The sequence below is a fragment of the Euprymna scolopes genome, chromosome 2 (genome assembly GCF_053919585.1).
Source record: "Euprymna scolopes isolate OS-2025 chromosome 2, ASM5391958v1, whole genome shotgun sequence".
Classification (NCBI taxonomy): domain Eukaryota; kingdom Metazoa; phylum Mollusca; class Cephalopoda; order Sepiida; family Sepiolidae; genus Euprymna; species Euprymna scolopes.
This window is the reverse complement of record NC_136483.1, coordinates 39,584,132-39,597,416: the sequence shown is the minus strand read 5'-3', so window position 1 is coordinate 39,597,416 and position 13,285 is coordinate 39,584,132. Positions and strand designations below refer to the sequence as shown.

At 31.3% G+C, this 13,285-nt stretch overlaps 1 protein-coding gene across 1 annotated transcript in view; it reads right to left on the bottom strand.

The window, feature by feature from the left end:
* Nucleotides 1-3,621: 3,621 nt before the first annotated feature.
* The window catches only part of LOC145291284 (protein Wnt-4-like), a 406,175-nt gene continuing 396,511 nt past the window's right edge, over nt 3,622-13,285 (bottom strand). The window contains exon 4 of the mRNA XM_080136939.1: nt 3,622-4,194. Within this exon, the coding sequence (XP_079993065.1) occupies nt 3,727-4,194 (468 nt within the window). The 3' untranslated portion in view covers nt 3,622-3,726. The remainder of the gene's footprint in view (nt 4,195-13,285) is intronic.

Sequence of the window (13,285 nt, the reverse complement as noted above, 5' to 3'; positions counted from 1 at the left end):
ACTGTATATTATAATAATTTAAGTATTTTGACAAAAAATACAAATTAAGGCGGCTTCCATAGCACTACAAACATTATTCTTTCCTGTGCAGGATTGGGGATTCTCCATGAAAACTCCCTAAGTCTATATTTTTCTTGCAAAAATATAACTTGAATTTGATGCTTCTGTTAAAATTCATTGAATATAATTTTTATTACAATATTTTAAGTACAGTTACATAAAATAAACATAAGGGTGTCTCACTGAAAACATAATTACGAGTGAATCCCTAAAACTGATGGCGCTGTTAAATGCGATTGTATATAAATTTTCGTATTAGTTTGATTCTCCGGGCCACCGTCCACATCTTGATTGTTATTTTCACAACCTTCAATCTTCTTCAGGTGTGTCTTGTCGAACTCGGAAATTTGTACGGAATTTCAAACGAAACATTTATTAAATCTACGAGATTAGCATGATCTTGTTTCGTCAGCCATGACTGGGTAGAAGTGTTGCATAATTTGAAATTATATTGTGAGTGTTATCCGCACTGAAGATTGAACATTCAACATCTAAAGACTGTAACTTACAATTTAAATTACCAAGTACTTTGCCCACGAGATACACTTGAAGAAGGTCGAGAGTTACATCGATTGAAACGTTGTGAAAATAACAACATGAAAACAGTAGTTCGAAGAATCTAAAAAATACGAATTAACAATCCTCATCTAAAAAATGCTGAAATATTTTTTTTCCTATAATATTTTAAGTGAAATGGCACAAACCAAAGTAAGGAGGCATCCACAGCAATGACAAAATCATACTTTCCGGAGAAATTAGTTTGGGGATCATCACATAAAGGCATAAATAAATATATGTCAACTTTTCTTACAATATCTTAAGTAGAGTGACACAAAATAAAACTATGGAGACTTCCAGAGAGTTGCCGAAGTCGTATTATCCGACGAAGTAGGACTGAAAATGTGTTGGTTCAGTTAAAATCGACTGTATATAACATTTTCTTACAATGTGTTAAGGACACTTACACGAAATAATTGTTGAAACCACTTGCTAGTAATGCGCCTTTTACAACTAATGGAGAGAAAATTATGTTTCAACGTTTTTTTTATTAATGAGGTAAGAATTTTAAAGAATCCCTTCCAAAATATCTAATCAGAAGAGAGACAAATACAATAGATATTGAAAGAATTATGCCCTAGTATTTTTTTTATTGAAACCGTAAGCATTTAAAATCTACTCACAACAATCTGAAATGTCAGTTTCTTTTATCATATGCTTAATAACGTAAGTAGCTAAATCCGTGAAGATGGTTAGTGAAAATTGTTACATGTTAACAAAATATCGAGTTTGAATAAGTGTTATTTAAAAGTAACGAAGCGAAATATGATATTCTATTCATAAGAACATGATGAAAAACGAAAAGAAAAATAGGCAAATCAGTATCCAATATTGAGTTTTCGAAAATTCATCAAGATAAATTATATATATTAGAAGATGCTGTTCAAGATTATGTATAATAAAATCAATTCTCTGAAGAATAATGTCTTGCATCACTTGTGGAGATTAAAATCAAGATACATGTCTAGAATCCGTATTTAAAATTTGATCAATGAATTAAATTGTTTGATTTTAGATAAATATCTTAAGAAGGAATTGAAATCCAAGGAATATTATTTAATTGATATCTAATAAGCATGGATCAATGGAGTCTATTCGTGACCAGAATAAAAATCGAAATTAATTCATCTTTAATTGATAAATTATAACTGATAAACTTTAAAGATGTAAAGATCATATATTGAAAAACTGAAATAGTCACTAATTGCAGGCACAGAATAGCGCATACTTTGAGATTAAACATAGGAGAAAAATAGTGAATTAAATAAAAACAAACTATAGTGATAGTAATATAAACCAAAAATGCCTTGTATTTGCGAAAAAATGGCGAAAGTCGAACAAAATATAATGTGGCCACGAAGCACCTCCGCCACGATAACATCGACACACCATTCATATAACTTAGTAATGCAGCGCGTTCAAACCTATCTTAAACAAAGGGGCATATATTTATTGATGTAGGGGTAATGCAATAAAAGATTTTGATTAGTTACAAGTTGGAGGGTACAATCTAACTATAACGTAGATCTATGTAATTAGCCTGACATTTTCTCTCTACCATAGAACACAAACGTTTATATATATATATATATATATATATATATATATATATATATATATATATATATATATATATATATATATATTGTCATTGGGTGCAAAGTAACAATAAACAACAATGTGATAAAAGTAATTTCATTATTTCGATCTGTAGAATTCCATTAAAATCTTGTATTTTGTGCCGAATTATAGCGTACTCAACACTGAGTCACAGGAGATTTTCCCTCGACAAATGCATTTTATTGTGAGATAAACAAATTGCACGTATTTTCTCAATACTTGATTAATTTTTTCGCCATTTTATATTTTTTCAAAAAAGTACATCATGTTTTTCCCAAATATTATTTTCTCTCCCAAATAAAGGAACAGAAGTCTGTACTAGTTACTTCCCTTTTAAAATGACAGCTATATGAAAATAAATTCAACTGAATAAGTTGTTTTTTGGAAGCAATCGACTTGAATTATATTTTATTGTCTTTAGCAACATGGACCAACGTTCAACAACATAAAATGGCTATTCAAAATAAAATATTGATTTTGTAGGAAGGAACGCATTGATGGCAAATATCGGAAAGTAGACTGACTATTTTATTATATATATATATATATATATATATATTGTGTATTTAGGCAGCATGTTTTCATTTAAACAAACGTTATTATATAACATGGAGTGTGTCTTGAACTATTCTTTTTTACAATTTTTTTATTTTTTGTTAAATTGCTGTATTTAGAATCTGTAGGTGCCTTTTTCCCCATTTTGACGAATATTCTTGACTGAATTCATCCAATCGTCACCAGACGACTTATATTTGTTTGCTAAATTTAAATTATGTACTAATTTATAGATTAAAAAATACGCATGGATAACGAATGGCGCTAAAGGAACATGCCTATGTGTTAGAGACATAGCTAAATAAAATGTATAGTATTTGAAAAGGTTAATCGGAAAAAAATCGGTTGAACTTAAAATTTGTAATAATCTTCAACTAACATATAGAATGACTATCCTAAACAAACGTAACTCCTTTATATAATGGCTTCATTTACTTCCCGAAAAGAAAAAACAAAAGAAAAAAAAAGAAGAAAACAAAAAAAATTAATAACGAAAAAAGAATAATTAAATAGAGACACATTGTATAATGACGTTTGCTGAAAAATAATATGTTTGGCTGTAGAAATAAATACATATATATATATATATATATATATATATATATATATATATATATATATATATATATATATGTGTGTGTGTGTGCGCGTGTTTTTGTGTGTGCGTGTATATATGTATGTGTGTACATGTATGTGTGTGTGTCCGTGTGTCTTCATTTCATGGGTGGATATTATTCTGCTCAATTCTAAATTAAGAGTGGTTTTAAATAATCTCCTTTTCACAATAAATGAAAACCAGAGAATGGAAGTAAATAACATTGAAAACAATGAAAAATAACCTAAATATATTCGAACAATAGAGAAGTAGAATAAGCCTTTTTATACAATGTTGTTATGTTTAATCTCGTCTGTAGATTTGTCTGAGTTCGAATCTCATAAGCAGTAGAATTCTTCGATGACTACGGGACACATAAGGCACTCTACCACACAGCACCAGTTAAACTTGCAGTTACATCTCTCGCTGGTAATCCGTTGTCTGTGATTGAAACCGCGCCCACAGCACATGAGTTCACAACCGTCAATCGCCTTCGACGTCAGGTTGCATAGTCGTCCGTGAGTACCCGGTATACCTGTCTTATTGTCTGGCTCGCAGAAATCGGGCGACACCAGCAAATACACGAGGTCGTTCGGGGTGTGGTGTTTGAACTTTGGGTTCATCGGAATAAGAACTCTTTTGGAACCTTTGCGTTTCGGTCGCACTTCAGTGGCACCGTCGAATTTTTCCTTAAGTAGGTTGCCGATTTTCCGGAAAGAGAGGATGGCACGCCAACAAGTGCGCATCTCACACGCTCCGGATACGCCATGACATTTGCACATCGTTTTCATGTGGTTCTCGATTGCCTATTTGAAAGAAGAAAAAAAAGAAGAGATTTAGATGATTATTGAAATATACATTCATTAGTTATCGATTAAAATTAGTTTTAGATCGGATACAACAAGTATATTATCCCTGAAAGTTGGGTTTAATGGGAATATTTTTATGTTGACAACGTTTGATGTTAATGATGTAAAATTAATTTTTTTTCTTGCATTTTTATTTGTCTTCATATAGCGCTTGAGCTGGCAGTTTTTTTTATGGAATTCGCTACAGACAAGACATGTGGCCACTTTACGGAAGGCGCTAAAAGAGAATAATAATACACAGACCCCCCACACACATGTATATATATATATATATATATATATATATATATATATATATATATATATGTATATATATATATATATATATATATATATATATATATATATATATATATATATATTATGACAGCCCCTTTAAGAAATGCGTTTCTTATCGTTGAGCACTTTCTGTTGAATTAAAAAGTCGGTCAATTTAGCTCTTATGCGTAGATCATCGTATAACGATTTGATCACTGTCTGTCTGACGTGATGAACATTTAAATTAAAATGTTTAAAATTCAACGCTATTTCACACGATTAATAGTAGCCGAATGGATACGGTCTCCGCTAATCGAGCCAGAGATGTCTCGTGTCGCGGGGTTCGAATCGTTCGACTGGTAGTAATCGTGACACCCTGCACTGATGAATCCCGAAAGGATGAAACACTAGTGTCTGTAGGTATTTAATTATTATAGTAAAAAAATAATTATATATATATATATATATATATATATATATATATATATATATAGCCATCCACATACAGTACTGTTTCGCAACTCATCAGTGCGGCTAGACAGGCAGCTACCTCATGCCAGGATTGAAACCCGACCGCCTGTACGAAAATCAAGGATCCTAACTATTACGCTAATCGGCGGCTGCTGTGCGAGTCGTGAATTAACGATGTTTTGACATCGTCCGAAATACCTAAGCTCGATTTGTTTACACAAAGAGCATCGCTTTATACGCTAATATATATATATATATATATATATATATATAAAGTAATGTGATTTATAATTTAAAATTTAAAAATCAAATTTTAATTAAATTAAAAATCCGTTTCATAAGAAGGAACAACAACAAAATCAATTATCTGTACGATCGTTTCGGAAAACAATGCTTTTTATTGTGGTATACATCAAGTTATGTAGAATAATTATATATAGTTTTTTGGTAAGCAAGATCTCCTCATCAGCAAATTTAGGAGGGTTTTTATTGAATTTAAAAGACACCATCAATAAACCTAGCATTAAAAGTAAGGCAGATGCATCTGAAAAATTGAAATAAAAGGTCTGGATTTAAAATTTATAAGAAAATTAATATGGGTTAGAGATAGAAATACGTAGAGAAAAATATATTTTTGAATTTACATAATAAATTTGCTTTAAAAATATATAGAGATATTTACCTTTTAATTTTTTTTTTTTGAAATCAGGAACTGTGGTTAAAGTAGTCATTTAGATGTTTGCTATAGCTTTTTATCTTATTGAATGATGAATTTTAAAAAGGGGGACGCTCGTGCAATAAATTGTTTCCGTTAGCGTATTTTTGATTTAAAGACGCTACGGTTTATATATAGAGAGAATATTTTTATTACAAGTTTTAAGGGGAGATAATTGTCATGTTTCCTTGACTTTATTTATTATTTATTTGACGGGTGTAAGGGAGGTAATTAGTCTAACTTAATTTATTAAAAAAAAATAATAATTGTAATCTATTTTTACTAATAAGTAATTTTTAATGATTTAAGGTGGTTTATATTTATTAAATTTAAACCAACGTTTATGACTACATGTCAGAAGCTCCTGTCTTGAATTTAATAGTTTGGTTTATCTCTCTCTCTCTCTCTCTCTCTCTCTCTCTATATATATATATATATATATATATATATATATATATATATATATATATATATATATTAGTGTTGGGACGATTCATCAGAATCGGAATAGGAAAATTCGGGACGTTTAGGAGTATCAGAATTGGTATCGGAATCAGAAAAATTTGTACCCATTTTCCGATGCCAAAAACGATTCCTTTAATTGTCTATTTTATGTTGTTCAAAACAAACCCTTTGACTGCGTGTAGTAATAATAAAATAATAAATATTTATTGATTTTAAATTACCAGTAAAATTAAAATCCACCACAAGTGTATTTTTACGCTTCACAATCTATCTGCATATTTAATATGTGTTTTTACGGTAACCAGAAATAAATAACTACTTTATAGTTAAATATTTAGATATTTATAAAGAATCGGAATCGGTACTTGTATTGAGATCGAGAATTTAGTACGGAATCGGTAAAATATTGCAATTGTCTCATCAGTATATATATGTATGTCGATGACTACAAATATATTTTAAGCCCCCCTCTTTGGGTAGAGCACTGTCGTAAATAATCTCACCCGCTTCTTAATTGGCTGAAAAATGCGAAGTTCGTTGTTTGTTTGTTTACAAATAGGCGGTTTGAACACTGTAAGAATTGTGGCGGATGTCTATTTAAATAGACATTCCGACGAGTTATTTTCGGGCGTCCCTTCTGTGGTCGAGTGGGAGAACTGCCGACTGTAAACACGACGGTTCTAGGTCCTAGGTTCAATCCTTGGCTTGGGGGAGATGTTAGTCTAGCGTCACTGATGAGTTGTGATACAACGAAACAGGACTGTATGCGGATGACTACAAATATACACACACATATATATATATATAATTTTTAAAATGTAAGTATCCACTGAGACGTGTTTCGTCGTCTACGACTCATCAGATTGGCTGAATCTAGCGAGATTCAAAACCAGGACCCCATGCTAAAGAGCCTAAACCTCGACTACTGAATGTATCGCGTTTTTATGTAGATATTTTTATTTGTTTTATATATACTAGCAACAGTACCCGTCGTTGACTGGGTTAAAAAAAACAGCCTACTGAAAATGGATTCTTATTTATGAAAGTATGATAGGTTATGAAAAGGAAGGGTTGTAAAGAGATAGCTTCGAATTTGGGGGTATCAAAACCAAAGCAAAATATGATGAAAGTAAAAAATAAAATAGATAAACCCCATAATTTATTATACCATACCTGTTCACACTGAAACACTTATCACAATATTCTGTGGATCTATATTAAAAAAACTTGTAAAACTTTGTGACATATTTCCATTCTATGGAGGTCAGGCGCGAACGAACACTCCATAATTTTATTATACCATATTTCTTCAAACTGAAACATAATTATCAAAGTATACTTACGCAGATAGATATGAAAAGTCTTTATTAAAGTTTGTGCCTATTTCCATTCTATGGAGGTCAGGCGCGAACGCAGACCCCACAATTTTATTATACCATCCCTATTTAAGTTAAAACATACTTATCAAAGTATTATTATGTGCATCTATATCAAAACATTTGTAAACGTTTTTTTTAAATTTTTAAATTTTTTATTTCCATACTTTGTGAACCAGGCGCGTACGCAGCCCCACAATTTTAATGAATCATCATTTTGCCAGATCAAACATACCCATTACTGTGTCTTGCTACATCTTTTATCATTATATGTGATCAGTTTTCTATAATAGTCAACCATATAGGAGCCTATTCGTGACCAAACACACACACAGACGTTCAGCTTTATATGTATACTAGCAGCGGTGCCCGGCGTTGCTCGGGTGTTTGGAGGTATATGCTGTGCAAAAAACGCAAAAAAACAAAAAAAAAATGGTTAATTTTTTAAAACTTTGACCCCTATTATGACCCCTTAAAATTTATAGTTTCGGGCTCAAATCACTTTATTAAGTTAAATCCAGGTTCAAGGAACCTATATCTAAAAGTTCAAGTGTCTAGACCCAAAATTGTCGGAGGAGTTTGGTAGAGTTCTTAAAGGTCAAATCGTTGAAATTTGACCCCTTAACAGCCAAATTTCTGGCTGACACCCGTCACATCGATTTTCCCAAATCTCAGTACCCGGTATTTCAAATTTCGAGTCTATAGACTAAAAATTGACAGAGTTATTGCGTAGGGAAATGTACACAGACAGACAGACAGACAGACAGACAGACAGACACGTTCACTTATATATATATATATATATATATATATATATATATATATATATATATATATATATATATATATATTAGTGTTAGTACGATTAATTGGAATCGAAATTGAGATTCGAAAAGTCTGATGGATTAAAAAAGTTGAAAACATATCTTTCCTATCTCCAATTGAGCATTTAAATATGTTATAGATTTTTTGTGGTTTCTTCGTCTCATTGGATTTCAGGACACGAATTAATTTAAGGTAAGTGATGTATCCGGTTTCGGGTTGTAACATGAAGTAACATCACTTTGAGAAGTCACACAATTCCTCATAAAAGCCAGTGTTGGTTAGTCATACTGAAAAGATCTTATTTGAGCTGTGATTTGGAATATTTAGTCATGATTTAGTTGTAGGGAAAAGTATCCTCATGTCCTGAAAAACTCCTGTACAACCCTAAACCCTCGGTGATAGTGTCTAGTAGATATTCAAGTTCTCTTCTCCCTTATGCTTATTCACGTGTGAGATTTCAAGGGGGAATTAATTTCGTACTTAAAAGACGTTCCCTATAATTTAGTTTTAGCTGGAGGTATGGCATCCCGCTGGATGCCATCTCATGCATCCCAATGTAGAAATTATTTTAAAATTCTAAACATCCCATTAAGTGCAATTATTTGTTTCTTTCTTGCACTTTGTTCACCAAGTATATTTTCTGGGTAGGTTTTGATTTTTTTTTTTAGTCTGGTTACTCTTATAACTACTGTGTCTTCCTAAGATTGCAGTTTCTTTTGATGTAGTAATAAGATTTTAGTATTTCGATATATCACAGTTTATAAATTTTCAAATGAAATAAAACTGGGATAAATAATATATATCATATAGATCATCATATAATGATTAAATCACTCTCTAACTGACGTTAAAAGCATTTAATAAGAATAAATGTTTAATTTCAATTGTATCTCTCGCGATTGACGGTAGCCGTGTGGTTCAGGTTCTTGCTAATGAACCAGACATGACTTCTGTTGCCGGGGTTCGAATCTCTCGACTGGCGTAAATCGTGACACACTGCACTGATGATTTCCGAAAGTATGAAACACTAGTGTCTGTAGGCATTTAATAATTATATATATATATATATATATATATATATATATATATATATATATATATATATATATAGTCTGAATAAGCTTTGAAGAAAAAATGCAAAAATAAAAATAAAGAATGCAGTTTAAATTCCCGGAAGAAAAAAATATATTAACTTTAACCTATCGCAGACTTAACACCTACATAACCCGACTTCTAAAATGTTTATAATGACCAAAGAGAGTTCATTTATATAAGGATGAAGAAAGAAAAAGCCTTTACTAAAATTGTTAAATAGAAACAGACTTAGCATTTGCATAATCCGATTTCGCAAAAGTCTTCAATTTTAAAACAGAATAACTACATGAGGATAAAAAAAGAAAACCTTAACTAAAATTTTGTAAACAGAAAACGGGGATCATCAGCTGCTTACCATATAGCTGTTTTGGAGATTTAAAAAGAGATCAGCTGTTTAATAGATGGCTCTCCAGTGGATAATACCATAATATATAATGTAAAAGTATGTTTGTAACTTACCGATTATTTAAAAACTGCTGAACCAATTGACTCGGCATTTTGTGATTGCGTTTTTATCTAATCCAAGCGTGGTTTTATATATTTAAGATGAGAAAATATTACACTATTAAATTTTTCTAACTCGTTATTTCTCATCAGATGTCGCTCATTTTGTATGCAACAAAAATTCGTTTTTTTTTCGTCAATTTTTTCTTAGCGATTGTTTTACTATATTGCTTTTACTCTAATATAGTTTATTTCCATATATTTACTTACAAATAATAATAATAATAATAATAATAATAATAATAATAATAATAATAATAAATTTCTATGTCTATGCCGAAAATATCGATTACTGTTAGAATTAGTCACGTGCGTAAAAAACATTCCTACAGATCGCGTAGTCTCAGGATAATCGTTGCTTTAGTGGTCATTATATATTTTCAAACATTAAACTAACAAGTATATTTGTTTATACTTATATATTGCGGCATATAAAAAATATTCTTTAAAATTCGTTTTCCTACGTCAAAATACACTCTGTAATTAGAACCCGACAAATAGTGTTTCTTTAAAATAATTTTTTGGCGTTTCCTTAAAATAATGTTTTGGTGCTTCTTAAAATGATTTGTTCGCAAGTCGTTCCATTCGTTTTTCAGTAAAATTTCCACTAAACAATACACCGGCGTGGATTATTTCATGTTCTTTTTTCCAGCAACCACTATTCTTACAAAAATTTCGTTTCTATCATTTCTTCTCGATTACACCCGTTTTTTTCTAAAGTTTTACATTAAGTTCAATTAACCGTTCACATTCGGGTATGCTGACAACGAATATCAGTTAAATTTGGGGAGATAAGTTGTTTACCAGATATCAAACATCTATTATTCAACAAAAAAGCTAATGTAATCCCTGGGCCATTTTTTTCATAACCGAGCAGTTTGTAATGCACATGCGTACAACTGAAATAGACAACAAAGTAAATATCCCCCCCATAGGAGTGTTTATTCCGAAAGTCGTTCTTAACATGAAGAAGTTGGGGGATGTTTATTCTGAAAGCCGTTCTTGTCATGAAATTACTCAAAAAAGTGAAAAAAAAGTCGTAATTCTTTTGTTTTGTACGCATGCTCATTACTAATTCTTCGATGGTGAAAAAAAATGTCCGTCAGAAATTACATTAGCTTTTACGTTGGATAAAAAATGTTTTCATATCTGATAAACTACTTATCAGTCCCCAATTTAACTGTGATATTCGTTGTCAGCACACCCGAAAACAATAATGTGAACGGTGAGTTGGACATAATGTAAACAAACACCCCTTTTTATTACATATATTTCATGGTCGGACCTTGAAGAGCTTTCCCCGTTTTAATTAACAAATATATTCATTTATACTTCTTATACATTGCAACATAAAAAATTATTCTTTACAATTCGTTTTCCCTCGCCAAAAAACACTCTGTAATTAGAACCCGAGAAATAAAAATAATAATAAAAAAATTCCTATGTCCCGACAAATGCCGAAAAATATCAATTAGTGTTAGAATTAGTCACGTGCGTAAAAAAACATTTCTTACAGATCGCGTACATCCCAGGATATTCGTTGCTTTAGTGTTCATTATATATTTTCAAACGTTAAACTAACAAATATATTCGTTTATACTTATACATTGCGACATAAAAAAATATTCTTTAAAATTCGTTTTTCCTCGCCAAAATGCACTTTGTAATTAGAACCTGACAAATTATTGTTGATGTTTCCTTTAAATAATTTTTTCGTAAGTCGTTCCATTCGTTTTTCAGTAACTTTTCCACTAAACGGTACACCGGCGTGGATTATTTCATGTTTTTTTTTTCGTAACCGCTATTCTTACAAAAATTTCGTATATATTATTTCTTCTCAATTATACCCGTTTTTTTTTGTATTTTTTGTTTCTTTTTTGTTTTTTAGTACATATATTTCATATGCGGACCTTTAGGAGCTTGCCCCTCTCTGTATTTTTTCTTTTATTCTTAAAATTGTCTTTACTTTTATTCCCTCCAAATTTTCAATTTCTTCCCCAAAACACTTTTAAAGCAAAATAGAATATATATATTGCCTTTTGTAACATTTCTTTGTTGGGAGAGATATAAATCAAACATAGCTGAGGATATTCTTCATCAAAAGCGCAATGAAAGTGCGAATATCTACATGTACTTTCCAACATAAATAAATAATGAAGCACTGATTGAAGATTTGTGCTTAGAAATTTATCACTAAATTGGGATTTACATCACCAGCACGCTCTGCTGCTATTTTGTTTGATGTAGAAATGCGACATGGACAAAATTATAACACAGGTAATTTTTTGTTGTATGTACAATCAAATATGTATAAACTAACAGTTGAGCAAAAAGAAATTTAGAACCAAATAGTGCGGACTATTAATAACGGGGTTGGAGAAATCTTTTTCCTAAATGCACTGGGAGGAGATCTTCCTAATTAAATTGATTTTGGCAGCCATTCGATTACAAAATAACATAACCTTAGCTCTTGCTTCATCCGGAATACTTTACTACCAGGTGGAAGAATTGCTCATTCTGCGTTGAAATTATATTAAACATTCAATTTATTGAAACTTCCACGTGCAATATCTCCAAAACATCCAGCATGGGAAAATATTGCAGAAATGCAAACTTATTGTTTAGGATGAATGCACCATAGCACACAAAAATCACTTGGAACTCTTGATCGATCCTTGCAAGATTTGCGTGGCAATGTCAGACCATTCGGGAATGCAGTAATATTGCTTGCATGAGATTTCAGACAAACGTTACCTATACTTCCTCGATCAACACCAGCAGATGAAATAAATGCTTGCCTCAAATACTCCTCTTTTTGGCGCCATATGAAGACATCAAACTTAACTCAAAATATGAGTGTCCAGCTGCAGAACGATCGACCCGCAGAGATATTTTCACATTAATTGTTAGAAATTGGAACCGGAAAAGTGACGGCTGATTCGAGTTCAGGGCGAATTTTGTTGCCTCAGAACTTTTGTAATTTAATTACATCAAAAGAAGAGTTGGTAAAAATGTTTTTTTCCAGAATTCAAATTAATTATAAAAATTCCAGTTGGCTGAGTTAACGAGCTATTCTTGCAGTTCAAAACAAAGACGTCCATGAATTTAACGATATTATTCAGCTTAAAATTTCTAGTGAGATAATCGTCACTGTTGTGGAAGAAGACAAAGCGGTTAATTATCAAACAGAATTTTTTTAATTCACTCGATCTTCCAGAGATGCCACCACATGTACTGCAATTAAGAATTGGTGTACCAATTATCATGTTGCGAAATATCCAGCATTTCTATGATTCCACCGGATACGCTATTTCTGTTT